Source organism: Aspergillus pseudoviridinutans (genome assembly GCF_018340605.1).
Source record: "Aspergillus pseudoviridinutans IFM 55266 DNA, scaffold_7, whole genome shotgun sequence".
Classification (NCBI taxonomy): domain Eukaryota; kingdom Fungi; phylum Ascomycota; class Eurotiomycetes; order Eurotiales; family Aspergillaceae; genus Aspergillus; species Aspergillus pseudoviridinutans.
Window position 1 is genome coordinate 1,236,374 of NW_025091287.1, and position 27,969 is coordinate 1,264,342.

Below are 27,969 nucleotides of genomic sequence, written 5' to 3' on the forward strand. Positions count from 1 at the left end.
CGTTATCTGTTGCTGATTGATAGAAGCAAGGCGGGCCTTTGCGGATAAATACTCACACGACAGTTTTACAACTTGGTCACGAGCGTAGACCCTGTGACTACTGGACTGAGTTGCCTCCACCTTTACGGCCTCATTGATCCACATAAAACAAGCATCACAATGCAAGGCTACGCTTTCTCGCCTTCGAATGGTCCCCCCAGAGAGGGGCACAAGAGTAAGTCGCCGATTTGGAAGATCCTTTGGTCAATTCAGATGAATAACTTGCTCACAATGTAGACTACGTATTTGTTGATGAACATAATAGGCACAAGCGGCTGAAAGGTTTGTCCTTCTTCTCTTCTTTTTCTGTACCCTCTTTTCCCTCCAGCCCTACTTCAGTTCTGAACTATAGGGCCGAGCATCCTTTATCCCGGTTGTTGACTTATGCGTTGCTAGTAATGCGGGCCTGCAATGGCTGCAGAAAACGGAAAATAAAGTGTGACGCTGCCACAACGAATACCTGGCCTTGCTCAGCTTGCACTCGTTTGAAGCTCGTGTGCGTTCCTCCTACCATTGGACAGGATAGCGACTTCCAGTCGGAGCAAGGTCTTGAGGCAACTTCAATGGGCACCTTAGGAGCTTCTCATGCGACTTCAGCCTCGCATTATTCCTATACAATGCCTCAGAGCTTCGGCGCTGGAATGCAGCCTACTGCTGGGAATGGTCAGTCCTATAGCGACGGTGCCGGAATCATGTCTCAATACGTCCCGACTGGTCCCACCCAACACAATATCTATGAAGTACGGTCATCGCATTTACCCGTGACAAGCCATTCCTTCCAGCATGCCCAAGTATTTCCCACCAGTCCAAATCATGGTCTTGATAACTCGAATACTGGCATCTTCTCGGACGACGATCAATCTACTGCCGAGAACCTTAGCGAGGTTCTGGGTGAATTGAAAATCGACGAAACTGGTATCGGTAAGATAGATATCGTCAGTCCTTTGGCGTTAAGAGACGATTGCTGATATTGCAAATCAAGCACCCTATATTCGGCAACAACGAAAAGAGCGATTGGAAGCGGAAGCTCCAGTTCACGATGAAATTGAGGAAAGACTGCCACCTCTAAGCACTGGGGCGGGCTCCACCATCCGTATCCCCCCAGAGCTAATGCCCTCCGACGACGAAGTGATGGATTACTTCAAGATTTACTTTAACGATATACATCCTTACGTTCCTGTGGTTCATCGGTCTCACCTTTACTACCAGTGGCAGAATGAACGGAGTTCCATATCTCCTCTACTCCTCGAAGCACTTTTCGCTTGTGCCGGCAGGTTATCAGACGATCCGGCTCAGGGCGCACAGTGGCTCGCATTGGCAAACAGTAAGTTAGTCACTTTGTATGCTTTGCATGGAGCACAAACAGTAAATAACCAATGCTCATACAATGATAGGGCATGAGTCCAGTTTCATGGATGTACCACGCTTAAGCACGATTCAGGCTTTGCTTTTGCTATTGAAAGCTCGAGAGTCTCTGCCGAAAAAGGGTTATTATTATCGTTCGTGGCAAACTGTGAAAACAATTGTGTCGATGTCGAAGGATTTAGACATCCATGAACATTACGATACCCACGCACAGGGCAGACCTTGTGAAATGGATTCAGTGGAATGTCTTGTGCAGACAAGAGTATGGCAAGCCCTCTTGGTTGTCGAAGTGATGATCGGTGCACCACAAGGTATGTCTATATCCGCTAACGTGACTTCGTTTGCTTTGACTGCTTTGACTGATCTTGTTAGGCCGATCGGATTACGGGGTAGATCCAGAGACCGTAGATATGCGGCCCACTCTAGATATAGAGGGCCTTGACCAGTTCGAAATTGACCGCTCGAGGCAATATGCATACTTTGTGAGAAACGCCTATCATATCCGTTTGATCACCGATATATATCACAAAATCAAGAAGCAGAAAGACTGGGGAGCCAATCCTAGATTTGTTGAAAAAAACCCACTTTTTACCGATTGGCTCCAAAGCCTCCCTCAAGACTTACAGATTAATTATCCTAGCGATGGTTCGCCGCCATGGATACCCTCACATTTTGTTGGGAATATGCACTCGCATTGCCATCTCGGCATCATCTTATTACATCGACCACAGTTGTTAGCGTCCAAGTCTTTTGCGGCCGGCGGAGGATGGAAGATTCACATGGCGTTGTGCTATTCCTCCGCAAAAAGCCTGTGTAGGCTTCAGGAAGGTATCTTAGACCGGTTCGGCCTGCGCGGTCTTCTGTTCATGCAAAGAGGTATCAATTTCGCAATATACTGCATTCTGACATGCACTATGCTGCATCTGGTAAGTGTAACGTGATTGTGCTATCTGGTACTGCATGCATTAACTCTTCCAAGATTGCTATCACATCCCCTGATCCTCATTTTCATACGGATGCGAGAGACTACTTCACGCGACACATGCGTATCCTTGAGAAATGTTCTTCGGCTTGGCCTATGCGCGAAATACAGGCACAGATTGACTCCCTGCGGCTCGCGTTCTCCGCTGACATCAATCGCCCTTTCGAACTCAAGTCTACATTTCCTTACGGGAGTCCCTCGGAACCGTACCATCCCAGCCCACCACTTGGGTCAAATTACCATGCTCAATTGGACCAGATTCCAAGTAATGTGCGGAACAGAGTGTGTTATGCTTACCCAATGACCCCTCCAATCTCGGCTGGTACTGAGGACTCAAAGCCTGACTCATGTCAGCTTCAACCTTTGGTAATGGTTGCACCGCACCCACATCACAGTCATTCGGTAGATGCTCCCTTAGTTGACGAAAATAACTGGGATCCCACTCGAATCATAAAGTATGTACTTCCCTGCCTGTTTGATTGTTTGAGAGTTGTTTGCTGACGTCTTCATCAGCCAGTGGGACCTGGCATTCCCTGCCGGCCCGTCAAATGTGAGTACAAACTCGCCGCCGATGGGCATAGACCATTCTACACAAGGAACCACTGGTATATCGAACCAGTTTCCTGTTCACTATGAGACACATACGAAAGTCTCTTCTATCGCACCTTCCCAACCTCTACCTCAAACTCAGTTTAATGGACACCCAGTCCTGTTCACGGCACGTGACTGGCAACAGAGCGTTGCTAGTGTATATGATCCCAATGGCTTGAAGCGGAGGTGGGCACACTCAATTGATACTGGCGAGCAGAGTAACACCAAACGCCAGCGGTAAAAATCATTGTGCTCATGTTCACTATGCTTCACCGACTTTGGCTCATTATCTGCAAACCTTTCATTTGAGCCTATAAGACGAATGTCATGGAGAATCATGGCTCATTGTTCTCGTTCTCTCATTACTGGAGTAGTCTCTCTCTCACCCCTGGGTAGGGCCACGGCTCCTATCATACAAGCCCGAGAGGGTGAGATCTCCAGAGATTAACGTGTCGACTTGCCAGCCTTATAGTCAACACTGTAGTATATAAATTCTGTTTGACCACAAGATATTTCGTCTACAATGCCCTTGATGTAACATGTCAAAAGCCTAATGCAATCGAAGTCTGTATAGATACTATTCTTAGGAGCACGGGCTTAAAAGCCCTGCCTTCCATGGAGAAAGTCGCCAAATTGGGCTACAGAAAATGCCTGCGTATATGGAGATCGGCCGGGAACAAATCATCAACCCTTCATGCTCTTGTCATAAGGGAGGACAGACATCAGAAGGAAAGCCGTGACAAGAGATGATAACGATCTGCAGTCCAACTCGGGTAAGTGAGAAAGCAGTGTCAAGAATATCGAACTGGGTCACCAAAATGAATCTAAGCTTACTAAGTCATGTTGTACTTAGTTGCGCCGACTGATGCCAATACGTTCCTCCCGAGAGCGGACAATTCTCGCTTTGTCTCCAGGTAATGGTTTCAATTCATCATTCGGGTTGATGGCGGTATGACTCAAGGTGCTTTTGATAGATTCAGGCGCGTGGGCTTGAGTTCCTTCTCTGCGCTTGCGAAGCCGCATGTCCTCAAGCTTTGCGACATCTTCCGAAGTGATTGCGATAGCTGTAGGCTTGCGACGTAGCATTTTGGAATATACACTCATGCAAGTCTAGAGAAAAACAAACTCGGATCTGGGTGGACTGGATACCACGTGATTACCACGTGATGAGTTGTCAATTGCCCGGAGCTAGCCGTTTGTAATCAAGGACAGTACACAAGAAATTTCTCATCATCTCCGCCAAACACAGCGAGGAAAATGTTCCAAACGAAGGTGAGGTTTCTGGCGAGTTGCCGTGACCGTAGGATGCCAGTTGATGGAATCATTACCTCTGTACGATACTTTACGCTCTCCCATCAGCAGGCAAATAATCACTCCAGTCAACGAAGTACGTGAAGATATAGCATTATGCACTGTTTCCCAGTTCGGTATCGTTTATGTCTCTTTACTGATATTTGTGTCATTGACTGTACAGATCATCGCAATGCAGCAACTCGGTCTGTCTCTCGGGTTTCTGCATCCTCTTCCGCTGCATCTGGGACAGTCAGTAATTCAAATGTGAATGTCACTTCTCGTCGGAATCCACCCCAGCGCGTGATTGACGCGAGATCGCTCGCTGTTCCGAAAGCCGGCAGTCTACCGTCCAATATTATTCGGAGCCCCCGTTTTCAGAGATCTAGGACCGGAGTGCAAACTCGGGGTCGTAGATCCGGGACTATACATCGCACTCAGACTGCCGTACACAAGGGGCGGAAGCAGGGTAATGGGAGGGCACAGCGAAAGCGCACAGACGTTGAGGAGGTGGACGAAATCTCGCAGGCTGAGGTTGAAGAAGCATATGTCCAACTGTCCAAGGCATCCGTGCCTGTTCCTATTCGCTATACACCGCAACCCCCTGAGTCTAATTTGACGGAGACTTGGCCATCTTTACCGACAGGCGTCACTGGCCGGACTGCAGGCGTTGTTGAAAAGCTTTCTTGGCTGAGCGACCGCTTCCCGAATGGCTATGTGCCCCCTCATGAACTGGGCAAGCGACTTTTCGAAGGGCGAAGCGTCCAGTTTCTCAATCAGGATGAGAAAAATAATGCAGTGGCGGAGGCGCAAAAGCTTGCACGAAAACGTGCCGATACCCTCTCACAGAGAAAAGGAGATCTTGTGGAACCTGAAGATGTGGGTTTTAAGCAGATGAGTGCCCTGGACAAGAGAGCCTTGGTCGAAAAGCTCGTTCAAGGAAACTACCCAAAACTGGAGACAGTATTGGCCGATAAGCCATCCGTCCTTGCTGAGGTTGTGAAGAACCTCAATAATAACGAGACGTACCGGAGTGCCGGAAAGAGTTCACAACTTATCTCAAAAATTGAATCGCTTCTTGCTTCAGGTCGCCCTGCAGCCGCGAAAAAAGTCTGAAAGCGTGCTGGTGAAGGACGGCTCCGGGCTGAACTGATTTCTCTTGCTTCAACTCGCATCAATCGCCAGTGGCTACCTTTTTTTCGTTTGTACTTATATTCTGTATTTTTAAGGGGGAACCATTGGCTAAATATGCGACACTGATGATAGTCCTATTGGGAACGAGTATAGCTGGCATATTCGACAAAATGATAATCTGACTATACTCGTTCTAATGCCTTTTTTGCAGCATCAAACAATTCCTTCACCTCTTTCTGTCCCTTCTCTGCTAGCCGTTCCATTTGGTCCTGAGCTTTGCGAACGTCATCTGGCCGGGCTAGTTTCTTCTTCTGCATATCTTGAAGGCGCTTATGACTAACACTCCTCGATTCGCGAACTGCACCAGCTGCTTTTTCCATGGCCGCTTTAGCAGCAACCACCGTCTGTTCACGTAATTCTTTCGTGGGCGGTGGAATCGATATATTCAGTTGGAGAATATTATGAGGATCAGGTTGTGGTGTTAGAGACAAACCGGAAGAAAGAATCGCAGATGAGATCGGCTTCATGTGCTAGAACGAGAATAGTATTAGCAACCCTGAATAGACGCCACGCGAGTTCCACAATTGGTTTGGAACTGAACGAAGTCCTACCTCTTCCTCTGAAGCCAATATAGTAACCATCCGCCCTCCCTTGGGAACAACCTGCGCCAGCTCACCCAGTCTTATTGTTTCCTTGCCTCCTTTGCTCAAAGACACTCTCAAATCTTCAAGTGATTCCGTGTTGAAACGTCCACCCATGCGTAATTTGGAAAGCTCATCTTTAAGTCGGGCCACCGCAGCTACGATGCCACTTTCTAGCGAAGAAAGATCATAGGGATTTTCCGACAAAATGCTCGACTCTGTGTTTGCCCCAGTGAGTTTCGGAGACTTGTCCTTTTTCTTGCACAGAGAGACAGAATTAGAGAAGCCTCGAGTTGTGAGATTGAATCGCTTAGGAGTTGGGAACCGCCAGGGTTGAGATGCGTCAAACACGGTTGCGCTGAAATTCGCAGAATAAAAAGATCGAGGAATGTCAGAAAGAATTGAGAGTCGTTGTAGCCGCTGCATCTTCTAGAATTTGCATAGACGGTGAGCTGTTGGAAGTTTTATTTGTGGCGAAAAAAGTTGGGAATCTTGGGAATCAAAAACATACATGCTTCATCAACACTAGCGCAAGACCAATCAGAATATGATACTTTTTAGCTCAAAGCACTTTTCCCCAGAAGTAGACTTAGCAGGCTTTTAATGGGTGAAGGTGGAGTCATTATTCCAGTTTACTGATTAAATAGGAAAGGAGCATATAAAAGGTTTGTATAAAGGGAAGTAAATTTCACGGCCTCAACTTCGCACCGTCGCGAGTCATAGCTTTGACATCACCTATGATGTCTACCATATGTCTAAGCCAAAAAGCAAATAGAAGTACTAGGCTCATCAAATCATTAATTTCTTCCCCGGACGGATTTCATCTAATCTAGAATGAACTTTTAGATAATGTGCACCAAATCAAGGGACACAAGACATGAAAAGGGACAAAAAGAAACCGGAGGAGAAATAGAGCACATTTCCGACATTTCCGTACATGGATCGTTGGGAATGGTTGTAACAAGCCCTAGAGACAAATTTCGATCTCTTCACAAATCGCAAGGAAAGACACATCCGCAGGGAACGGTAATACCGAGGTAGAGAATGAGACGAATGACTGAGTGATAACAACTCAAGGAAGTTCGTATTCAGATTACCGGGTAGCCATAGCCTTGGTGATGAGTCTCTTGAGCGCGAGTTCCTTCTTCTTGAAATCCTCAGGAGCAGAATCTTCAATCTCAAGTTGAGCCATAGCGTCACTCAGTGCAGACTCGATCTTTTCCTTGTTTCCGCGCTTGAGCTTCAGGGACATGGTAGGGTCTGAGATGATCTCTTCAACGCGAGAAATGTAAGATTCGAGCTGCTGACGAGACTCAAATTTCTTGGTAAAGGCCTCGTCGCTCGACTTGAATTTAGCAGCGTCTATACCAATGTTAGGTTTACTTCTTTAAAGGAAACAGCGAGACAACGCAGTCAACATACCATCAATCATCTGCTCAATTTCCGTGGTGGAGAGCTTGCCGACGGCGTTGGAGATGGTAATGTTGGCGGTACGGCCAGAGGACTTCTCCGTAGCGGTGACCTTAAGGATACCGTTGACATCGACCTCGAAAACAACTTCAAGAGCGGCCTCGCCAGCCTTCATAGGAGGGATAGGAGCGAGAGTAAACTCGCCCAGGGAAGTGTTGTCTGCACAGTTCGTGCGCTCACCCTGGTAAACTGGGAACTGAACGGTCGTCTGGTTGTCTACAACGGTCGTAAAGGTGCGCTTCTTGATGGTGGGGACGGTTTGACCGCGGGCAACCACGGGGGCGAAAATGTTGCCCTCCATGGCAACGCCAAGGGAAAGGGGAACGACATCCAGAAGGAGCAAGTCCTGAGTTTCAGCCGAGGTAGCCTTACCAGAAAGAATGCCAGCTTGCACAGCGGCACCATAAGCTACGGCCTCATCTGGGTTAATGCTCTACACAAACGTTAGCTTTGAGGACACGACCTGCAAACCTTGAAGGACTGATGCCAACTGACCTTCTCAAGCTTCTTGCCGTCGAAAAAGTCACTGAGGAGCTTCTGGATCCGAGGGATACGAGTGGAGCCACCGACGAGGACAATCTCATCAACCTGGCGCTTCTCAAGGCCAGAGTCCTTGAGAACTTGTTGCACTGGCTCAAGGGTGCCAGAGAAAGACTTAGCGTTGAGATCCTCAAAGCGGGCACGAGTGATAGACGAGTTGAAATCCTCTCCATCGAACAAAGAGTCAATCTCAACAGTTGTCTGTGTGGCGTTAGACAGTGTACGCTTGGCACGCTCGCAGGCCGTTCTCAAACGGCGAAGAGCCCTGGCATCTCCTGAGAGATCCTTTCCAGTCTTCTTCTGGAACTCCTTCTTGAAGTGATCAAGGAGGTTAGTGTCAAAATCTTGTCCACCGAGATGAGTATCACCGGCTGTGGCCTTAACAGTGAAGACACCTCCTTGGATGTTGAGGAGAGACACATCGAAAGTGCCTCCACCAAGATCATAGATCAGGACATTACGTTCCTTTTCAGACTTCCCGGAGCCGAGTCCATAGGCGATAGCGGCAGCAGTGGGCTCATTGATGATGCGGAGAACATTCAAACCGGCAATGGCACCAGCATCTTTCGTCGCCTGACGTTGATTATCGTTGAAATAAGCTGGCACGGTGATGACAGCCTTCTCGACCTTCTTTCCAAGCTTGGTCTCTGCGACTTCTTTCATCTATCAATCGAATAAAGGTCAACGATGCTTGAATAATATATTAGGTAGATCGGCGGCATACCTTCATCAAGACCATAGAAGAGATTTCCTGGGGAGAAAACGTCTTGCTTTCACCAAGATATTCAACCTCGACAACGGGGTTTCCGCCCTGGTCAACAACCTTGAAAGGCCACGACTCGATATCCTTCTTCACGATGGGATCTTCATAACGCCGACCAATGAGACGCCTAGGTTTGTAAATAAAAGAAGCTTAAATGGGAGAGGTAGACAATGCAAGAGACTTGCTTGGTCCTCACTCACTTGATGTCAAAAATGGTGTTCTTCGGATTCATAGCCGCCTGGTTCTTGGCTGCCTCACCAATCAAGCGTTCTTTCTCGGTGAAGGAAACGAATGACGGGGTTGTGTAACTACCCTGCTCGTTGGCAACTGTAGGATGAGTCTAAGTCAGGGCCTATTCCTGCCGAATCTGGTGCCTTCGAAAAACATACTGATCTCAACGTTGGTGCCTTCATAGTTGGCGACGCAGGAGTAGGTTGTGCCTGGATAAATGCATTAGCAAAACTCAATTTCTTCGTGAAGAGCGTGTTAAGGTATATGGGTGAATCCTTAAAAAAAGGAAAGGAAAAAAAAAAAAAAAAAACAGATGGCTTACCAAGGTCGATACCGATGGCGCCTTCGTAGACTTCGTCCGACATATTGCTTTCAATTCGCACTGAATATCAACAAAGAAAAATTGAAGAAAAATGCAGAATATGAATTGAGAGCACCTAGAAGGAGGTGGGAAGAGTTGGGGGAAGAGAGGATAAGAAAATTGAACGAAGGGTCAGTGTGGGAGCGGTTGATCTTTAAGTCCGAACCCACTTCGCCTTTTTTTTCACTTTTTTTTTCCCAATTTTTCCTTTTTGATTTCGCCTCCCGTCGAGTTTTCTTTTCCCCATTTCAGCCCCATGGTTAGAGAAGAAGATTTCAAAGGTCAACGGCCATGGTTATAGTAATCTCAACCATTACCGCGACTATAAAATTCTTCAGTCATTTGTCTGGTAGCAATGGCAAATCCTTATTGAGATCTGTTATATTGTCCTAATACATACTCTGTAGTACTTGAATAGATTCAATGTCTACCTTACTACTTAAAAAGATTAATCTGGTCCTGAATATGGTCTAGTTCCTTTTTTTTTTGATGCCCCTCTTCAGCTTGTGACCACATTCAAATTACTACCTAACCTCTTGCTTGAGAATACGAGTATGAGACTCTGTGCAGATGTAATGGAAAGGCAATCTTATATTATCCAATCAAGGTTATCATAGAGGGCAGTGCCTTAAAAGACTCAATCAAGTATATTACAGAGCGCGTGAGGATGCTTAGGTACCTTAGACAAAGAAAGTGGGATATCCGCAGTGTATGGACATCTTTCCCCCAGAGGAAGAAGATAATTAGTAGGTCTCCTCGGAACCTCCCTTAACCATGACGGGGACACGGACATGTTGGACATGTCTGAAAGGGGATGGAGAATCAACTTAGGCATCTTACTTAGGACAGTCGGTATTTACGCTGCTCCTAAAAGTCGTACTATAAAGACTTGGCTGTTAGCTAAGGTACCTACATAAGTATAACAACCACTACTTCGATGTCCTGTACATTGTACCTAGCAGCAGTTAGACCTGTAGAGAACAACAGCATCATATACCTAGTAACTCTCGGAGGTACTAAGGCATGATCAAGTCCTACACTCTACGATGAGAGGATAGGCTCGATTGGAATAATAAAAGCTGACGTAGAGAGAAAAACATTGCATGACAACCTCTCTTTTAATACTTTCCGGAAACTTAAATAGAGCTAAATCTTTCAGAGAGTGACGGTTTTTCAAAGATGATTCATGTACTATCTGGGACTCCACAGCTACTAAGTACAAATTATTGCAGCCTTAGATGCGTACTACTCGAAGGAAGATACAGAGAATCCTGTCAGATAGGACGTAAATAATTTGCAGTCAGCAGTCTTCCTGAATCACGTCTCAGCAACGCACAATAGCAAGTGGTTATTATCAGAAGGGTGCCTCTCAGAGCTGAGCACCTAAGTTACCTAAAGTACGTACCTAGACTGCTCAAGTTGCAAAGTGGTCCCACACCAAGCAACCAAGTTATTGTCCTCCGTTATCTTAACTGGAATTTTCCTAACCTGGTCAGTAATAATATTTAACTATATACCCATTTACCAGATCCATACCACCTGTGGTTCCAAAACCTGAATAGCAGCCTCTTAACCACAGTCACTACTGGAAATTAACAGTCAAAACTCGCTACAACTATTATCAACGCCCGAGCTCTATCAAGCTGGCTCCAATCAAAGTTTAGAAGTCCAAATTTGTACGTGTCCCCTGCGCACCTCATCAGAATTCTGCCTCAGTAACTCTATGGCATATGGCCTCTTTGGAAACAAAGACAGATCCCGAGTAAGGTGCTAAATGACAGTCAGGCCGAAAGTCTAAGATCCCAATCGAAACGATCCAAACTCCGCACTTCTCCAGATGGATATCGATTTAAGCAGGAGGAATAAAAAGCCCCGCCTTCTGTTGGAATCCGAAAGAGAGCGGCTCGAGGAATTCATTGACTCCATACACTACTCAGCGAGGTACGAGCATCTGACCCACGTACACAAGGGCCGAATTGACAGGCACAGGTATTCTGACGACCAGTTTGAGTACCGACATGTTCAGCTCCCCAAAAACATGCTGAAGAAGATTCCCGCCGACTATTTCGATAGCTCAAAAGGAACGCTGAAATTGCTATGGGAGGAAGAATGGAGGGCACTCGGTATCACTCAGGTACTACGAAGTGCACCGCGAAACTCGCGTTCTGCCTCACTGCGGCTAATCCTATTTGTCTAGAGTCTGGGGTGGGAACATTACGAGGTCCATGAACCAGAGCCACATATCCTCCTTTTTAAGTAAGCACTTGATGATGCAAGAAGTATTTTACGATGGACTGATGGCTTCTTAGGCGGCCCCTGAATTATCAACCTCCGGTTTCCCAGTGACTATGGTAATGATAGATACATTTTGCGAGCCCAATTGATTTCTCTTTAAGCACTGACGGGCGCACAGTCCAAGGAGGGTTATTCCTGGGCAGGGCAGCAATGGTTATATACCATTCGAGCCATGGAAATGAAAAATCACTCTAGCTGTCGCACATGAGTGAGGTTATTGATACCAACGTACGCTGAAACCTTTTGCTTTTCTTTTTCTCTTTCTCCTTGGCCTTCTACGTCCTGGTGCGATGCCCGTGACACGTAGCTTGACTTCGTGTGATTTCAAGAAATTTCAGCTACGTTTCTGGGCGATCACCGCTCCCTCTGTGTAGTCGCGAATTCGTTGCTGATTCTGGGCTTGCCAATCACCTAGATCATGATGTCAGAGCCCATTCGGGCTTATGGAATATAGCTGGAGTTTCTTGCCTTTACATCCATGATTGGAGAAATGGATATCAATCGCACGATCAATCTATATGTTGCCGCACTAGACATTCGCAGATGGCTCTGGCATAATGAATAACCCTTGCCCCATGAGCAACTTCATACTAACAGCAACCCATTGCCGATTTGATTGCCCAAATTATCAGACTTGCTTCTTCACACTCTCTGCTCATTCAAGTGAAGAATGGCAGGTATGCTTCCTCTCTCGCAGGTGCTCTCGTGTGCGCTCGCGTATTCGATTTGCGTATAACCTAAATTTGGGTAATTAAAACCCGTGTCTCGAACTCGACCCTCGTAGCTATGGCGGCTGTTCCGTAGAATTTTAGAAACGATGCTGCCGGGTATATAACTTGGTGAAGGGCCAAGTTCTGAACATTACACCTCGTCCCCGAAGCAAGGAGAACTGTGAATGATTATCTGCTTCGTTGGATACGCATGCATCTAATTGACAGCCTGAGAATTCGAAAGATGTCGTCGTGAGAATTTGTTGCTGGAATATATATCCACATCATTATCAAGACCCTTGCAAGCCCTACGGAATCGGCTACTTGCACTACTCTGCGTCTATCTAGTAGCGGTGCTCCCAAGTTCCTCTATGATACTTATGCTCAAGCTGTATGCTTGGCACCAATCGTGGAAGGCCTTTGTCGTCCCTATATTATGCTTCCCCGCGCTTCCAAGAAAGAGGACCCTTAATCATCTGTAAGGCTAAGTATAGATCATAAACATCTTGAATCACAGTCATTTTCTGCCCGTCTGAATGTGATTGGCCGACGTGATCATTCTCAGTCCATGCTTAACAACTGAAGTAATTTTATGGGCGTCTTGGCTAGAGTGAGCATAGCAGTAAGGATGCAATGAGCATGAATAATTGTCGACACTGTTCATCGGCTACCAAGAGCTCTCTGCTTGAAGATATTCAAGTCTTTGAGTTGCATAGAAACATGCGTCCAGCGAGAAGTCGACGGGTCGTACTCACCCCGAACCTCGACCCTACAGAATCCTTTGGGGCCTTTGAGACCAACTGGACCGACGATAAAGAAGGTGCCGCGGCGAGGAGTGCGCAACTCGCGAGCCCAGCAATCATTTAACCGCCATTTAAAAGCTACTGCAGCCGCACGCAAATCCGACTCGGGACCTAAATTCGGCAGTGGTAACCATTGAAGAGAGGATAGAACTGACGAGGGATTGAGCCATGGGTTGTTTTGCTGTGTTACTCTCTCATCGGGCTCATCCGCAGAAGATAGTTGAGACCTCGCTCTGTGATAACCAGCGGAACCGTCAATGAGCCCTGTAAACCCGGTCCCGGATGGCGGCATGACCAGTGAATCAGTACCGACTTGAATCTTATCAGACACCGGGAAACCGATGCGCGAAAGTTGTCTTTTCATTAATACAAGATACGCGTCTCTTGCAGCAAGCGCCACAAAGAGAGGCCTCATGCATTTTCGAATACGATCACCAGTATCTGAGGACACTGGTCTCACAGCCCACGAAATTTCAGTATCAGCTATTTCTAACCTGACGATAATGAGTAAATTAGGATTTGCATGATATGTTGCTTTGATATGACTTACCCTGACAATGCATATTCAGGCGGGGCACGAGACGGGAAGTGGTGAACGAGCCAGAAACCAGTTATGGTCAGCGGTCCACCAAGAAGTTGAAGAAGTATGTTTGATGCGGATGCATTGCGCATAGCTATGATTGCTAGGTCATCTGGGCGAGTAAGCATTACTTCGAAAGGGTTATTACACGAGTTAGGAGATACCTTTCAGCGACTCGAGCTTCCTTCCATCGCGAGACATACGAACGAACTCTCTCCACTCCGGGTCCGACGAGGAATAGAACTTGCCTTCACGCAGGCGCGGCCAACCCAAAGGAATGAAAAAAGGATCTGAGGCTGCACCCTCCTCCGGACGGCTCACAGTTCGTTCAGTGGCCATAACCTTCTTTTCTGGAAAGTCTTTCTCGGGATGAGCCTCATCTGGTGCGCTTTCAAGTACCTTATCGTACTTCCCGAGGACAAACGAACCCCATATATTAAATGCGGCCCCGTATAGCAGACATGTAGTAACGAACTTTCTGGCGACTCAGGTCAATTTTGGCAAAAAACAAGTTGTATGCCGTGCAAGGCACCGCAAAGGGATGGCGGTCTACACACTTAAACCAAGGTTGTTTAGATCTCACATGGCGAACATTGACGTTGTTGGGATCGCTCTGGGGAAAAGAACGATTGGCACGAAAAGCTATTCGAAAAAGAAAAAGAAGTGGCCTCATTTGGAATATCTGGTATGACTTTGCCGCGGTCTCTCTAAGCCGAAGATCATACTCAAGGATAGGGATGGCAACTGATTGTGGTCTTTGATTTGGACAGAAACGTCATGAAGCTTCGCCAGTATATGTCCCTTACAAAGGAAATAGTGAAGTGGGAGGTGGGATGGAGAGGTGAAGGAGAAGATAAAAAGACAAGAAAGAAAAATTATAGATACGAGGATTTACACAGGCCGCTGGGTCAAGTAAAGCGAGAAATTGTCAATGTCAGCCGCAGAGCTCTGGTCGTGAATCGGAGCTGATCCCATTGCGCTGCTCAAGGTGACTGATCTGATCATTCCTGCACGTGATAATCTCATCACAGAGATTACCTAAGTCATGCTACCTTAGCTAGGTAGCTGGGCATAGCTGCCAAAATAGAGAGTACGCCGATCTAGGTAGCGGATCTGGAGAAATCAGCCCACGATCTTTTGTCCAAGTTTATCTATCAACATGCACAAGTATCTTGGTTTTTTTGCTCTGTCAGCGACGTTTACATCGGTTATCAGCAATCCAGATGCATCCATCTTCGCATTAGATTCAAGCGCCAATGCAGAAGGCTCAGAGATTCCGTTTCTATCAAATGATACTGCCCAACGACTCCTGAGTTATCGAATGAGGTCCTCGACCACAACACCCCTCAGGACAGTTGACCGAAGTATTGTCGAGATTTTAGATAGATATGGAGGAATGCAGCCGTCGTTGTTCGGTACTTCAAATGATGACCAGGACTTGAGATCCAGTTTGATCATTCTGCATGGGCTAGACCCTGTCATTGGTAGGTCTTTCCAGACATGCTGATATTGTGAAGCAACCATTCATTTTTCAATAATTATCTCGGTAGAATCTTCCATTCAAAAGGAATACAAGCAGGGCCTAGTCCACTGTGACTCTCGAGCTACGTTTTTGCATAACAATCCCCTCAACTGGAGCACGGATGGCAAATCGGAAGATGATGCTGGAACAGCTGATGGTTATTGCCTGAAGTATTTTGACAGCGAGGACAGGAAACGGGAGAATGTGCAGGTAGTCGAAACCCGATATAGATTGCTGGCGCGGGCTGTATTAAAGAGGTATTCGAACTGACTTGCGATTAACCCTAGACACTCCTATCTTGCCTACCTAACGTGTCGGCTTTCAAGCCAGTGGCTCACGCACTTGGCCAACAATTACCTGAGTACGTCAATATCTTGGAATCATGGGTTACCGATCAAGAGCCCTTGATCTTGAGGTTATCATTCAAGGTACTCCTTCGTCTATACCTATCAGTTTCCTGTATTTGACAGACATTGCAGTCTTTCTCCGGATCAGTACATCACACAGAACTGCTCGGCTTGCTGAAATCTTTTATGAGTGATCTCCATCTGCTGTCTTCGAATGGTACAGCGGTGACTGTTATATTCATGCCGGACTCCCAAAACTCCCGAATGCCGCAAAGCCCAAGTCGTCGTGATAAACATGACTCCAAAACCTTACAAATTGACATGGTATCTCCGTCATTGTTGAGAAGGCAGTCGCCCGGTTCAACGTCTCCGAATCCAACCTGCCATGTCACCAATTCATCTTGTAACGAAGCAACTGGCGGTTGTTCAGGACATGGGGCTTGTTATAGGAAGTCAGAGTCAAAGAGCGGACTTACCAACAATGACTGTTTCGTATGCAAATGCCAGGCAACAACCATCAGAAAAGAGGATGGTACGACCCAGATTATCCGATGGGGCGGCGCGGCTTGTGAAAAGCAAGATATCAGCTCTCCCTTTTTCCTTTTAGCAACTGTTAGCATCATGGTAATAATGGCGCTGGGCGGTGCTATTGGAATGTTATTCAGGGTTGGGCAAGATGACCTGCCGGGCGTCATCAGCGCTGGGGTTGGACCCACGAAAGCACAGGGATAAGAACCTCTTTGGGGTGGGGGGAGGTTGACGCTATGAGTGCTGCTCTGAGATATTTGGTTGAGGGCGATGCTGTGCCAGTGTTCACTACACAAAGCTGACCGCGCAGGGTGGTGCTGTCATGTTTTCCTATTGATGTGGCTTTGAAATTGTTATTTTGGCGCTCCCCTTTTTTTTTTTCTTTTTTTTTTTGGGTTGGAGACTAAACTGTCAGATTCTCCGAGATCCTCAGAGTCTGACCTGCTTATACCTACATTGAAGACTGCCATTTGGTAAAATCGAAGGCGTAAAGGAGAAACAAAGCCTTGCACGTGAGCAATTGTTTCGCTGAAGCAAATCTCAGCGGCCTTTGGAACGGGCCTAGTCTCTTTGAGACGAGATGTTCATCGACGCTATCCAGGGCGGACAGAATGAAATATATGGGGTCCTGCGAGAGAAGGCAGAAAGAATATCTGAGTGACTCTTGAGTCCGCTGATTGATAAAACCATACCGGGGGCGTTCACCACTTTTGAGGCGAATTTCGGGACTCGCCATAACTCAAGCAAACACGTTCATCAATCAAGTAGAGTCGAGGAGCATTAGACCTGCGTACAAAATGACTAGCTGCGTTTTAAGAACGTAAGCCTGCTTCGACTTCTGCAGGACTCCGACTGTCACTCGGTTGAGAAACACCTATGGCCGTACCCGCATTCCTCGGTGCACGATGCCAACTTGAGGGCGGAAGTCGGAGAGAGTTACGAAAACGAGGGAACCACCGCCACGATCCCGAGGGCTGAGGTCTGGACCGTTCTGACCTCGTGTCAGATGCATTATGCGCCATGGTCGAATCGACATTGAGTGCACCCGACAGCTGCGATGGCGGAATTCCATCGCGTTGCATGAGTCGCTGGGGCAATATCGTTGTTCGACGAAATAGATTCGATCGCCATCCTATGAAGACAGGCCGCGGCCGGCTAGGAACATGCATTCCCACCATACTATGGCGATCCGTGCTCGCACGCTCTGCCACAGGGTCAGAGCGAGGTTTAGGAGTGAAGTAATCTGCTTTGCAGAGTGGACAGCAGGCCCTCCGACTTGTCAACCATGGGTCAACGCAGGACGCGTGGAAAGCATGGCCGCACGTCAGCCCACGTATGTCATCGTCATCCTCGATCGCATCAAGGCATATTGCACAGGAGTCTCCGGGAGTGGGAAGAAGCTCGGTTGGTGTTGCAGTCCGAATGGGGTGATCGGCGTCTCCGATGTCTTCCAACCCATGGTATTCACAACCGTCCTGATCATGCACGTGTTTCGTCTCATGGTTGGTATACCTTGTTACCTCAGGAGTGTGCCTGCAATCAGCAAAAACTGGACGACCATCGGACTTTTCGTTTAACTGAGCGAACTGTGTTCCAGCAACTGGTGCAACTGTTGAAGGTTGGGCGATTGCGGACCCAATCTGCCGCTGACTATCCGTCGATGCAGGTTTCACTAAGGGCGGCGATACACTGGTATCTACGACCAAAGTGCCGTTCTTAATGTTTGGACTGTGTAGACTGCTATCGGCTGCGGATACCGCCTCTGCGGTCGGAATGTTGGCGTTTGCCCGCGTCGACCTCCATGCCTTGTACTTTGTGAGTGGAAACCTCAAATTAACTTCGTCCATGGTCATCAACTTCTTTTCCCTTCTTCGTCTATGCGTACGGGGCATAGTAACCAAGTCTATTGGTTCTCCCGTTTCTTCGTTTCGTAGCTGGCGATTCCGTTGATTATATCGAAAGCAATACTTGACACCAACAATGATCCTAGCATCAAACCTCAGATATGAATCGATGCGCACGAAGTGCAGGCAATGGCTCTCTGAACATACCATAGATTCGTGAAGACGACCCCGAAACCAAGGGCAACAAAGAACAATAGCGGTGAACTCGTAGGGCTTGAACCGGAATCAGCAGCTCGATCGCTGTTTGTGGAGCCCGAAGGAGGAACAGGGCTTGTGGAGGACATCTTCGGGGTAAGAGGCCACAATTGCAGGACTGATGTTGGCAATGCAGTATCGGTCACTTAACAAAAGAAAATGAGCCTATTGAAAGGTGCGTGGGAGAGACCACTCCGATTGTTTGTTCATTGACTGGGCAAAGACACGTAGGTCGCTGGCGAGTAAGATTTCAGTTCTTTCAAGACACTTCGAGTGAGTATAAAGACCTTGAAGGAGAATGATGCTTTTGTAGATGACGATTGTGTATATCCACTCATCTGGGGGGGAGCGTATGACTCCAGTTACACTTAAAGCTGTGCACCTGGGGAGTCATCACTAAACATGCTGTGTGTTTAGGTCAACTTGCCGAATGGTTCTTCTCTATCTTCCTTCTTGCCCTTCTCTGTTTGGCACTGAATCCCTCTGTATGTTCTCATACTCTCCAAGGTAGTCCCGGATTCCGTGTTGGGCTGTTGAAGGGTACCATGTTTCGCAGAAACAGAATTAACGGAGATGCTAATCAAATATAGTTTGGGTCACGAGGTCTCTGCCACATATAAGCTTAAGGAAATGAGAAGGATGGAAACATTCCTTTCAGGCACAGAAGAAATTATACAGTATGAGTAAAGGACTTATTAATTTATATACATTCCTTAAGTCATGTTCTGCCTCTCACTATTACTACTGGTGACGACCAGGTTGTTAATAGACAGCTATAGCTATTAGACTTCATAGACGGTGTAATGCTGTTATCGCCTACGTAGAAGTGCCTCAACATGAAGACCGAAGGAGAGAAAGCGGGGGTAGGGACTACTGACCAGTACCTAAATACAAGTGTACTTTCTAGAGGGTACACTAGAAATGGATGCTTCAGGCATCTCAGCTACCAAGTGACAATATAGTTAGATACATATAACCACTGGCTCTCTACAGTGGTATGTAGAATTTTAGAATTTACTTTTCCCTTTTTCAAGTGGGAAAGTCTTTCTTTCCTAGTCTTTTTCTTTCTCTTTTGTTGTTTTCTTCTTTTACCCTCCTTTGGTGGAGTAGTCTGTAGGAATACTGGAGGCCGGTTACTTCTTGTCATACCTAATCCATACTACTAAATCACCACCAACAGAAAATATGTAGAAGGTTCACCACTTTAAAGCAAAAATATCAGTAGTCGTCTGTTATTCCCAGGTCGCATTTTTATCACATCAAAATGGAAGCTATTTATTCAGACCCAGCGAGGAACACCAATCCAATCGTTTTTTTCGACATTACCCTAGGAGGTGAGCTTATAGTACCTGGTTTTTTATCTCAGCTTATACCAGAATGTGAAGGTGTTATTACTTGCACCCAGCCATTGTGGCCCCCTTGACAGGCTTGCTGGCATATTTAGGTTATCGCGGTCCATCAGATTCAAATTTCTATATACCATGACCGCAAAACTGACATTTAGCTGCGGTAGGCGAGCCGCTAGGTCGCATAAAAATGGAGCTATTCGCAGATGTCACTCCTAGGACAGCCGAAAATTTCCGCAGATTCTGCACAGGCGAAAGCAAAAACTCCCAAGGAAAGCCCCAAGGATACAAGAACAGCAAATTTCACCGAGTAGTACGTCTACAGTCCTTTGTGTCGGCGCAGAAAGCTGATCTGAGACCGCTTTCAAGATCAAAGATTTTATGATACAAGGAGGCGATTTTGTCAATGGAGATGGAACAGGATCCTGTACCATTTATGGTACCCCCAAATTTCCAGATGAGAACTTTGTTCTGAAGCATGATCGTGCGGGTCTGTTAAGCATGGCTGTAAGTTGACCCGGGTACTGTTGAATTGCGGATGGTGCTGAACGCTACAGAACTCTGGGCCAAATACAAATGGCTGCCAGTTCTTCATAACAACTACAGCGACTCCATTCTTGAATGGGAAGCATGTTGTGTTTGGGCAGGTAGTGGATGGCATGGATATCGTGCGGATGATCGAAAACACACGCACAATTAGGGACAAGCCAAGCCAAGATGTGATCATTACACAATGCGGAGAGATGTGAAGGTGTTCTGCTCTAAGTGCGCGCTTTTTCCGATCCTAAAATAGGATGATAACCATGAAGATGATTAGCTCGTACTCAACCTGGTTTCATATACAGTTTTCTTTTCAAGCTCGAGGGTATGGGCATTTAAACCTCAAGGTTCAGGTTCACCGTTGCAGGGGCAAAACAAGACAGCGAAACTCAGTCGCACAGAACCATCAAAGCTTGAACTTTGCCAAGTAATCAGAAGCCAATGCAATTGCATCCTCAATCTTGTCCGGATGCACGCCATTGCCGATAGACGTCGAACCCTTCCCACCAGCTTTCCCTCCGACAGCGCTAGAAACAACCGCAGCCAAGTCGTTGGCCGAGGCCCCTTGGTCAAGCAATGCCTACAATGGAAGATCTTATTAGACTTGACTTCCGGTTCATATGGGAAACATGAGGGAAGGCTCACCTTTGAAACGTAGCAACCATGAGCAACGCGACCCTGTTCCGAATCGGCGGCTAGGACATAGACAGTCTTATCTTGCAGCTTAGACTTAACATAGTTTAACGACTCGCTCACGGCTTTGGCGTTCGCAGAAATAGGAAGCCTGGTCACCAAACAGGTCTTCCCTTCGTTCGTCGGCGATTCGAAGTATGAAATGATCGCCTCAAGCGCCTTCTTGGCCTCGAGTTTCTGTTGCGCTTTTTGTCCGTCAATGACTTGCTTGTTAATAGATGCAAAACGCTCTCGAAAACGAGATTTCTGGACCGCAGAGATCGAGAGTTGGTTTAGTTCAACTTGTATCTGCTTGGCTTCCTGTTCTTTCTGCGGCCCCAACGCCATTGCATCCAGGCGATCTAGCCGCCTCTCGAATTCTTTGGCAACTCTCTGTACTTCATGGGCGTCCTCCCCAGTCACAGCGATGATCCGACGAATTCCCTTAGCAATGCCGTTTTCTTCCAGGATGATTAGGTCCTTGATGTCTCCTGTCTTCTGGACGTGAGTTCCGCCACAAAATTCTATGCTGACTTCAAGCCAGCGAGGATCTTCCACATTCTTCAATATCTCTTCCACCTCCACACCAACAGAAACAACCCGGACGGGATCAGGGTACGTCTCGCCAAAGACAGCTCTAACACCTGAGATCTGGCGAGCAGTTGCAAGAGGAACGTCTTGGGAGTAGACATCACAGTTTTGGCGGATATACTCGGTCGATATTTCCTCGATTTTCTCTAACTCTTTCTCTGTGACTGCAGACTTGTGAGAGAAATCAAACCTGAGTTTTTCAGCAGCAACAAGTGAGCCCTTTTGCTCGACAGAATCTCCAAGGACTCTTCTGAGTGCAAAGTTGAGGATGTGTGTGCCCGTATGATTATTTCGGATGGGCCAGCGACGAAGCTCATCGTACTCACACAGAACAGCGTCACCGATTGAGAAAGAACCGTACTTCATGAAGCCAGTATGGAGGACATAGCCAGCGTAAAGCTGAACATCACCAACTTCTAGCTCAGCCCGTCCGTCGATAATGATTCTGCCGGTATCGTTCTCTTGTCCACCTTGTTCAGCGTAAAAGTTTGTGCGGTCCAGAATGATGCCTATCTGGTCTCCATCTGGTATCTGCGCCGTCGATGAATGGAAGTTCTTGCCGTAGTAAATCGCTTTGATTTCAGCCGTAATGTTACCCTTTCCGAATTTGGCGCTGTCGTCTGTTTTGGGAACGTCATTCATTTTCTCCAGCTTTCCCAGGTCATGAACGTCCAGTTTAACAGTCCCTGTTGCCGACTTCTTCTGTCCTTTACTAGCCTCCTTGGCTCTCAGACGCGCTTCTTCGAATTCGAGGTCATCAATATTTAACCCACGCTCTTCCGCCATGAGACGGGTTAAGTCAACCGGGAAACCGAAGGTGTCATACAGGCGCCAAACGTCAGCACCATGAAGCTTGTCATCGCCTTTGATCTTTGCTTGCTGAGCATAGTTTTCGAACTGTCGCTCACCGCGATCTAAGGTTTTGGCGAATGAAATCTCTTCCTCATCCAATATTTCCATGACGTCGTGCTGCTTTTTCTTCAGCTCAGGGAACATGTCTCCGAGCTGTTCGACGAGTGTTGGGACAATTTTCGAGAAGAAATTTCCAATCTCAACCTGGAAGTATTTTCGAGCATAGCGAGCACCCCGGCGCAAAACACGTCGAACAACATATCCACGACCATCACTGTTCGGCGTCACGCCATCGGAGATGGCAAAGGTCAATGTTCTAACGTGATCTGCGACAACACGATAAGCCGTGTCGATGCCATCAGAATCATCGGCACCAAACATTCCTCGATATTCCCGGGCTCCGGTGATGTTCTTGATAGCATTGAAAAGGGGAGAGAACACGTCCGTATCATAATTTGATGATTTGTCCTGAAGCACTGAGACTAATCTCTCGAATCCCATTCCAGTGTCGACGTGCTTATTTGGCAGAGGCCTCAAAGACCGATCAGACTCGCGATTATACTGAATGAACACGTTGTTCCATATTTCAAGAACGTTGGGATCATCTTGATTGACAAGATGAGCGGCATTGCGGCCGCCAATCCGATCATAGTGAATCTCACTACAGGGCCCACAAGGGCCCTGATCGCCCATTTCCCAGAAATTGTCCTTCATGTTTCCTGGAAGGATATGATCCTCTGGAACACCCGCAGCTCTCCATAGGGATTTTGCCTCTAGGTCGGGTTCGAGTCCACCCTCTTCGTGACCTTCAAAGTAGGTGACATAGAGGCGTTGAGGGTCCAAACCGTAAACCTTCGTCAAAAGTTCCCAAGAGTACCGGATTGCATCTTCCTTGAAATAGTCGCCAAAGCTCCAGTTTCCGAGCATCTCGAAGAAAGTCTAGTCATTCATTAATATCTCTCGTTAGCGTCGGAGCTGCTCCACCCTGGCAAACTTGACTCACATGGTGGTAACTGTCCTTTCCCACGTCGTCCAAATCCTGTATTCACTTTGGTCAGACTCTGTTATCTCGCCTCTCGAATCTCACGTCTAACTTACATTGTGCTTCCMGCCAGCACGAATGCACTGCAATTGATTTTTAGTGACCAGTTTGATATCGAGGAGGGTTAAAGAGTGACCTTCTGAGAATTTACTGCGCTTTTCAGTTTTGCAAAATCAGAATGCGGATCCACGGTGCCCAGGAAGATGGACTTGAACTGATTCATTCCAGCATTTGTAAAAAGCAGTGTTGGATCCGAGAGGGGCACGACAGGAGAAGATGGAACTTAACATTGTCAGTTGATTGAAGAAGAGGCGTCAGAAGCCCCAAATACGTACCGAATGTATGGCCATTTTGTCTGAAATAATCAAGGAATGTGTCGCGAACGCGTTTGGCAGTCCAGAGCGGACTGCCTTCGGAGTCTGAAGTCATTCTGAAGGGTCGATAGTTCGTACGGTGTTGGTTTTGTTCTGGGGTATGTGTAGTGTGAAGGTGGTAGAATCTTCTGGGGTTTGACCTAAACGGTAACGGCGGATGACTCAAGGCCATATCCCCATTTCTTGTAATTCTGGAAATTCGCATCAAGTAAAGGTCGATAATTCCTTGATCCTTCTCAGACTAAAGACAGTGGGTACTAATGACTGATCTTAATATCAAAAGAACACTTGACCGATAATATTCTCTTGCGCATGTCGTATCTTGGTGGTGGTGGGTGGTGTGAGTTCCTGATGACTGAGGCACCCCAGCGCGGGAAAAAGCGACCCGCAGAAAATGATCCTGATGGTGACCAACCTCTGGCAAAGAAGTTCGGACTGCTGCAAATAGGTATGTCTGTCCAGTAACACTTTGAGTCTATCATCTATCAATATTGGAATTCAAATTTCGCTGTATAGGCGTACATTGACTAAGACTCTCATCCCATCTAGAACCGTGTTTGTTTGGCACACCTCAGATATGTGGCGGGGATACATCTCCAACTCAGTCAAATCCATTTGATACGACTGAGCGGATGATGTTGGATGACACTAAGCATACAATATACATTCATGACCTTGATTCTGAGCTAGCAGATTCTGAGCCTCAGGAGTACTCAATCACCTTTTTGCCCGAAATTGGAGCCAAGTTGGGGTCTTTGCAGAAGTTATTGAATGTTGATAAACAACCTCAGAACAACGAATTGGTCCTCTACAGAGATCCCAAATCTCTGACCGTTCCAGAGGAGGATGATTATGTGCGGAGAGCCATCCTTGATTCCAGGAGACGAGCGAGAGCAGCTCAGACTCAGCGCAGATCTGCAGAGAAAGTAGTGAAAGAAGTTAAGTCGAATCTTGTGTGCAATGCTGATGGAGATGTAATGGAGATAGATCATACCATTCAATAAGTTCTGTATTTTATTATATGCCTTTTTCTTAGAGATGTATGCTTTTATATCAGTGGTTGATACCTCCTTGATTTGTATATTAGTGAACAATTCACTTGTACAGAATGGAGGAGAATACTATGGCCATGCAAATAACAAACAATGCCATGAGTAGACACCCATGGTATCAGGGCATACTGCACTCATCTAATTTGATTTAACCCTTATAAAAATTACATATATCATATGACATACTGTATAGGAGATTGGTATGTTTAAAATAGTTATAATACAGGCTTAGATACATTCAGTTTGAGTTCAGGTAAGTTCAACCTCAGTTGGAACCAATCTAAATGTTAATTTAGAAGTATACTCTGTATTTTGCTTAGTAGTCACTAATTCTTAGGAATGTCCTGGAAATTTTGATAGGGTAGTGATACAGCAACACCCTCTAGGGAAATAGTAATACTGTCTTGGATAAAGTGCTTTAATTGATACCAGGTAACTCCGTACCTGGTATGGTTATGGTGGTCGATGCCATATTTCAGGGAAGATGATGCCATTCATAAGTCAAGACTAAGCTGAGCTAAGAAGTAGTAGGCATAAGATTATATAACTAAGTTAGTAAACTATTAATATAAAATAGTATCCTAGGATTACAAAAGAAAAAAGAGAAAAAGAAATAACTTTAGCTAGTAAGATAAAGGTAAGATAAAGGAAAGATAAAGGAAAGATAAAGGAAAAAAGAAAAATCTATATTATATAATAAAGACTATAAAATAAGAGTAAAATAATAGGGTCTAGGTAAGCTTAGTTTACTAAGCTATTCTTTAAAAAAATATAGGATATATTATTATATCTATCTATAGGTTCTTTAAGATATTAATAATTAGGTTATAAATCTTTATTATTAATAACTACTATTTAATTATAAAGAGATTAAGCCTATTTACTACTAGTTTACTAAGGTTAAAGAACTAGCCCTCTAAATATCTAAGAGTATTACTAGTATCTAAAGTAAATAGTAAGTCCTTAGTATATATAAAAGCTTTAGCTAATATAGCTTATAAGGTATAGGCTAGTCTTTCTTAGAGATACTTAGTAAAATCTTTATATTATTCTTAAAAATATTATTTTATAATAGAGAAAATAATTATTAGAACTATTTAGCCTAATTAGAGGGGATATTAGATAGAATATTATATAGAGAGAGAATATTCTTTATATACTTAGATTTAACCTTAGTCTAGCTTATATAGTGGAATACTACCTAGTTATTATATAATATAAGATTATTAGATAGCTTCTATTAATATACTTCTTTATTATCTAATTCTATATAATTAAGTAATCTTTTATAGCTTATAATTAGCTTAATCTTTTTATTAATTATATTATTAATATTTACTAAAGCAGCTTTATATTTACCTTTTTATTTTTAATCTAGTCTAAAATTATACTCTCTTATTCTATCTATTATTATAGATAAATAGGATAGTTATTTAGTAACTAAAGATTACTAGTATTAAAGGACTTAAACTAGTCCTTATTATTTATTTTATTTTCCTTCTTTAGCTAGTTATTAATAGCTTTAAGTATTTTTATATCTATAACTTATTTAAGGATATTATATTCCTATATTCTTCTCTTAGTATAGTATATTACTATCTTTATATTATAAGTATAATATTTTAGTAAATAAATACTTAAGCTTAAAAAAATATTCTTTTATAGCTTTAAGCTAGTAAACCTTATCTTATTAATTAGAGAATAAGTAATAATTTATAGTATTAATTATTTATTCTATTAAATTATAATATTTATAGTAGGGCTTGCTTACCTTAAATTTTATAAATAAAGATATATAGATAAAATAAATAATATAATTTCTCTTAGTAGATAAAGAAAATAAATAAGGTTAGTCTATAATAAAATTAATAGTAGATATTAGTATATCTAGGATTTTAAACTTTAGGATAATAGGGGGTAAATTATTAATAAAAAATACTATAAAATCTACTATAAATCTATTTATTAATATTATAGGGATTAATATAAATAGGCTATAAGTAATATCTTATACTAATATCTAAGCTTATTAAATTAGGTCCTATTTTTTAGCTTTCTTAGTTACTTTTTTATCTATTTATTTTTTAGCCTTGTTATCTATACTTTAATTTATTATTTTATTATTATTCTTAGCTTTAGTAGCTTTACTACTTTTATTTTAACCCTTATAAGAAATTTTTATATTTTAAAATCTTTAAATTATAAGCCTTTATAATTTAGTTATATATTAAGCCTCTATCTCCTATTATAATTTATTTAGAAAGAAAGAAATTAATTCATTAAGATCTTTATTTTTATTTAGTTTATTAAGTTATTATTTAATTAATTAATTATTAGTATTTTAGTTATCTTATAGGAGATTATTATAATTAAAGTCTAATACATTAGTCTAGGATAAGATCTTTAAGGACTATTTATAAAGGATTTAGTTTTTTTAGTAATAATACTTTATTAGAGTCTAATAGTAATTTAAGCTTCTATTCTAAGTAATTTTATAATCTTTCTCTTATTTATACTAGAAGGAAATCCTAATCTTATTAGGTTAAGCTATAGGGTCCTCTATTTTATAATCTCTTCTCTTATCTTAGGTAAAAGAAGAATCTAATCTAGCTTTATTAAACTATAAATAGGCTTAGAAGATGCCCTTATTAGTTTAAAAGATAGTCTTACTAATAGAGCTAGGTTATTTCTCTATTATATAAATACTTATTAGGGAAATATAGTAGGAGATAGTTTAATAATCTTATCTAGTAAGGACTTAGATAGTTTAATATAAGATAGTACTAGTAGATGGATTTACTAATAATATATTAGATATAAGGAAGAGAAGTTAAGTAGATAAGTAAAGAGAATTAAAGAAGTTTAAGAAGGAGAAAAACTATAGTAGTAGAAGGGGAAAATAGTAGTAGATATATATATTTATATCTCTATTAAATAAATATACTAAATAGTTATTAGTAAATAGCAGAATTATTAAATAATAAGGAAATTAATAGAATTAATAAGTCTTAATAGGAATTTATTAAGAAGAATAGTATATAGTTAATAATAAATAAAATTAATAATATATAAAGAAATTAAGTAGAATAATATAGCCTTAAAGTATAAAGAAGTAATATAAATATAATTAAAGATAAAAATAAGATAGTATTATTAGATACTTTTAAACTCTTTAATAAGTTCTTAAGTATTACCTAACTAGTCTACTA

At 44.1% G+C, this 27,969-nt stretch overlaps 12 protein-coding genes across 12 annotated transcripts; 6 read left to right on the forward strand and 6 right to left on the reverse strand.

Annotated features, from left to right (window-relative positions):
• Positions 1-159: 159 nt before the first annotated feature.
• Positions 160-3,218, forward strand: Asppvi_009754 (Zn(II)2Cys6 transcription factor; the record flags this gene model as incomplete). The annotated part of the gene is made up of 8 exons (XM_043305602.1): positions 160-214; positions 277-321; positions 436-960; positions 1,022-1,363; positions 1,434-1,715; positions 1,777-2,330; positions 2,384-2,841; positions 2,900-3,218. 8 exons carry the CDS (start codon positions 160-162, stop codon positions 3,216-3,218), a joined length of 2,580 nt encoding a protein of 859 aa, XP_043161537.1.
• A 608-nt stretch (positions 3,219-3,826) lies between these two features.
• On the reverse strand, positions 3,827-4,063 carry Asppvi_009755 (CDC26 family anaphase-promoting complex subunit; the record flags this gene model as incomplete). The annotated part of the gene is made up of 1 exon (XM_043305603.1): positions 3,827-4,063. One exon carries the CDS (start codon positions 4,061-4,063, stop codon positions 3,827-3,829), a length of 237 nt encoding a protein of 78 aa, XP_043161538.1.
• Positions 4,064-4,234: 171 nt separating this feature from the next.
• Positions 4,235-5,383, forward strand: Asppvi_009756 (uncharacterized protein; the record flags this gene model as incomplete). Its single annotated transcript, XM_043305604.1, has 2 exons — positions 4,235-4,364; positions 4,452-5,383. The coding sequence occupies 2 exons, from the start codon at positions 4,235-4,237 to the stop codon at positions 5,381-5,383; spliced, it is 1,062 nt and encodes a 353-aa protein (XP_043161539.1).
• Positions 5,384-5,583: 200 nt separating this feature from the next.
• Asppvi_009757 (ribosome-recycling factor) lies at positions 5,584-6,468 on the reverse strand (the record flags this gene model as incomplete). Its single annotated transcript, XM_043305605.1, has 2 exons — positions 5,584-5,931; positions 6,013-6,468. The coding sequence occupies 2 exons, from the start codon at positions 6,466-6,468 to the stop codon at positions 5,584-5,586; spliced, it is 804 nt and encodes a 267-aa protein (XP_043161540.1).
• Positions 6,469-7,135: 667 nt separating this feature from the next.
• Positions 7,136-9,411, reverse strand: hscA (putative Hsp70 chaperone (HscA); the record flags this gene model as incomplete). Its single annotated transcript, XM_043305606.1, has 7 exons — positions 7,136-7,404; positions 7,465-7,945; positions 8,008-8,715; positions 8,777-8,942; positions 9,016-9,142; positions 9,205-9,255; positions 9,369-9,411. 7 exons carry the CDS (start codon positions 9,409-9,411, stop codon positions 7,136-7,138), a joined length of 1,845 nt encoding a protein of 614 aa, XP_043161541.1.
• Positions 9,412-11,244: 1,833 nt separating this feature from the next.
• Asppvi_009759 (cyclin-dependent protein kinase regulatory subunit CKS1) lies at positions 11,245-11,604 on the forward strand (the record flags this gene model as incomplete). The annotated part of the gene is made up of 1 exon (XM_043305607.1): positions 11,245-11,604. The coding sequence occupies one exon, from the start codon at positions 11,245-11,247 to the stop codon at positions 11,602-11,604; it is 360 nt and encodes a 119-aa protein (XP_043161542.1).
• A 1,468-nt stretch (positions 11,605-13,072) lies between these two features.
• On the reverse strand, positions 13,073-14,468 carry Asppvi_009760 (uncharacterized protein; the record flags this gene model as incomplete). The annotated part of the gene is made up of 4 exons (XM_043305608.1): positions 13,073-13,709; positions 13,766-13,907; positions 13,960-14,273; positions 14,353-14,468. The coding sequence occupies 4 exons, from the start codon at positions 14,466-14,468 to the stop codon at positions 13,073-13,075; spliced, it is 1,209 nt and encodes a 402-aa protein (XP_043161543.1).
• Positions 14,469-15,116: 648 nt separating this feature from the next.
• Positions 15,117-16,396, forward strand: Asppvi_009761 (DUF3844 domain-containing protein; the record flags this gene model as incomplete). The annotated part of the gene is made up of 4 exons (XM_043305609.1): positions 15,117-15,279; positions 15,346-15,527; positions 15,605-15,745; positions 15,797-16,396. 4 exons carry the CDS (start codon positions 15,117-15,119, stop codon positions 16,394-16,396), a joined length of 1,086 nt encoding a protein of 361 aa, XP_043161544.1.
• Positions 16,397-17,004: 608 nt separating this feature from the next.
• Positions 17,005-18,380, reverse strand: Asppvi_009762 (uncharacterized protein; the record flags this gene model as incomplete). Its single annotated transcript, XM_043305610.1, has 2 exons — positions 17,005-18,178; positions 18,244-18,380. The coding sequence occupies 2 exons, from the start codon at positions 18,378-18,380 to the stop codon at positions 17,005-17,007; spliced, it is 1,311 nt and encodes a 436-aa protein (XP_043161545.1).
• Positions 18,381-19,827: 1,447 nt separating this feature from the next.
• Positions 19,828-20,386, forward strand: cyp3 (putative peptidyl-prolyl cis-trans isomerase; the record flags this gene model as incomplete). The annotated part of the gene is made up of 3 exons (XM_043305611.1): positions 19,828-19,950; positions 20,007-20,144; positions 20,195-20,386. The coding sequence occupies 3 exons, from the start codon at positions 19,828-19,830 to the stop codon at positions 20,384-20,386; spliced, it is 453 nt and encodes a 150-aa protein (XP_043161546.1).
• Positions 20,387-20,583: 197 nt separating this feature from the next.
• On the reverse strand, positions 20,584-23,913 carry Asppvi_009764 (alanine--tRNA ligase; the record flags this gene model as incomplete). The annotated part of the gene is made up of 6 exons (XM_043305612.1): positions 20,584-20,757; positions 20,823-23,231; positions 23,296-23,331; positions 23,391-23,417; positions 23,471-23,616; positions 23,670-23,913. 6 exons carry the CDS (start codon positions 23,911-23,913, stop codon positions 20,584-20,586), a joined length of 3,036 nt encoding a protein of 1,011 aa, XP_043161547.1.
• Positions 23,914-24,020: 107 nt separating this feature from the next.
• Positions 24,021-24,712, forward strand: Asppvi_009765 (uncharacterized protein; the record flags this gene model as incomplete). The annotated part of the gene is made up of 2 exons (XM_043305613.1): positions 24,021-24,156; positions 24,258-24,712. The coding sequence occupies 2 exons, from the start codon at positions 24,021-24,023 to the stop codon at positions 24,710-24,712; spliced, it is 591 nt and encodes a 196-aa protein (XP_043161548.1).
• Positions 24,713-27,969: the final 3,257 nt, after the last annotated feature.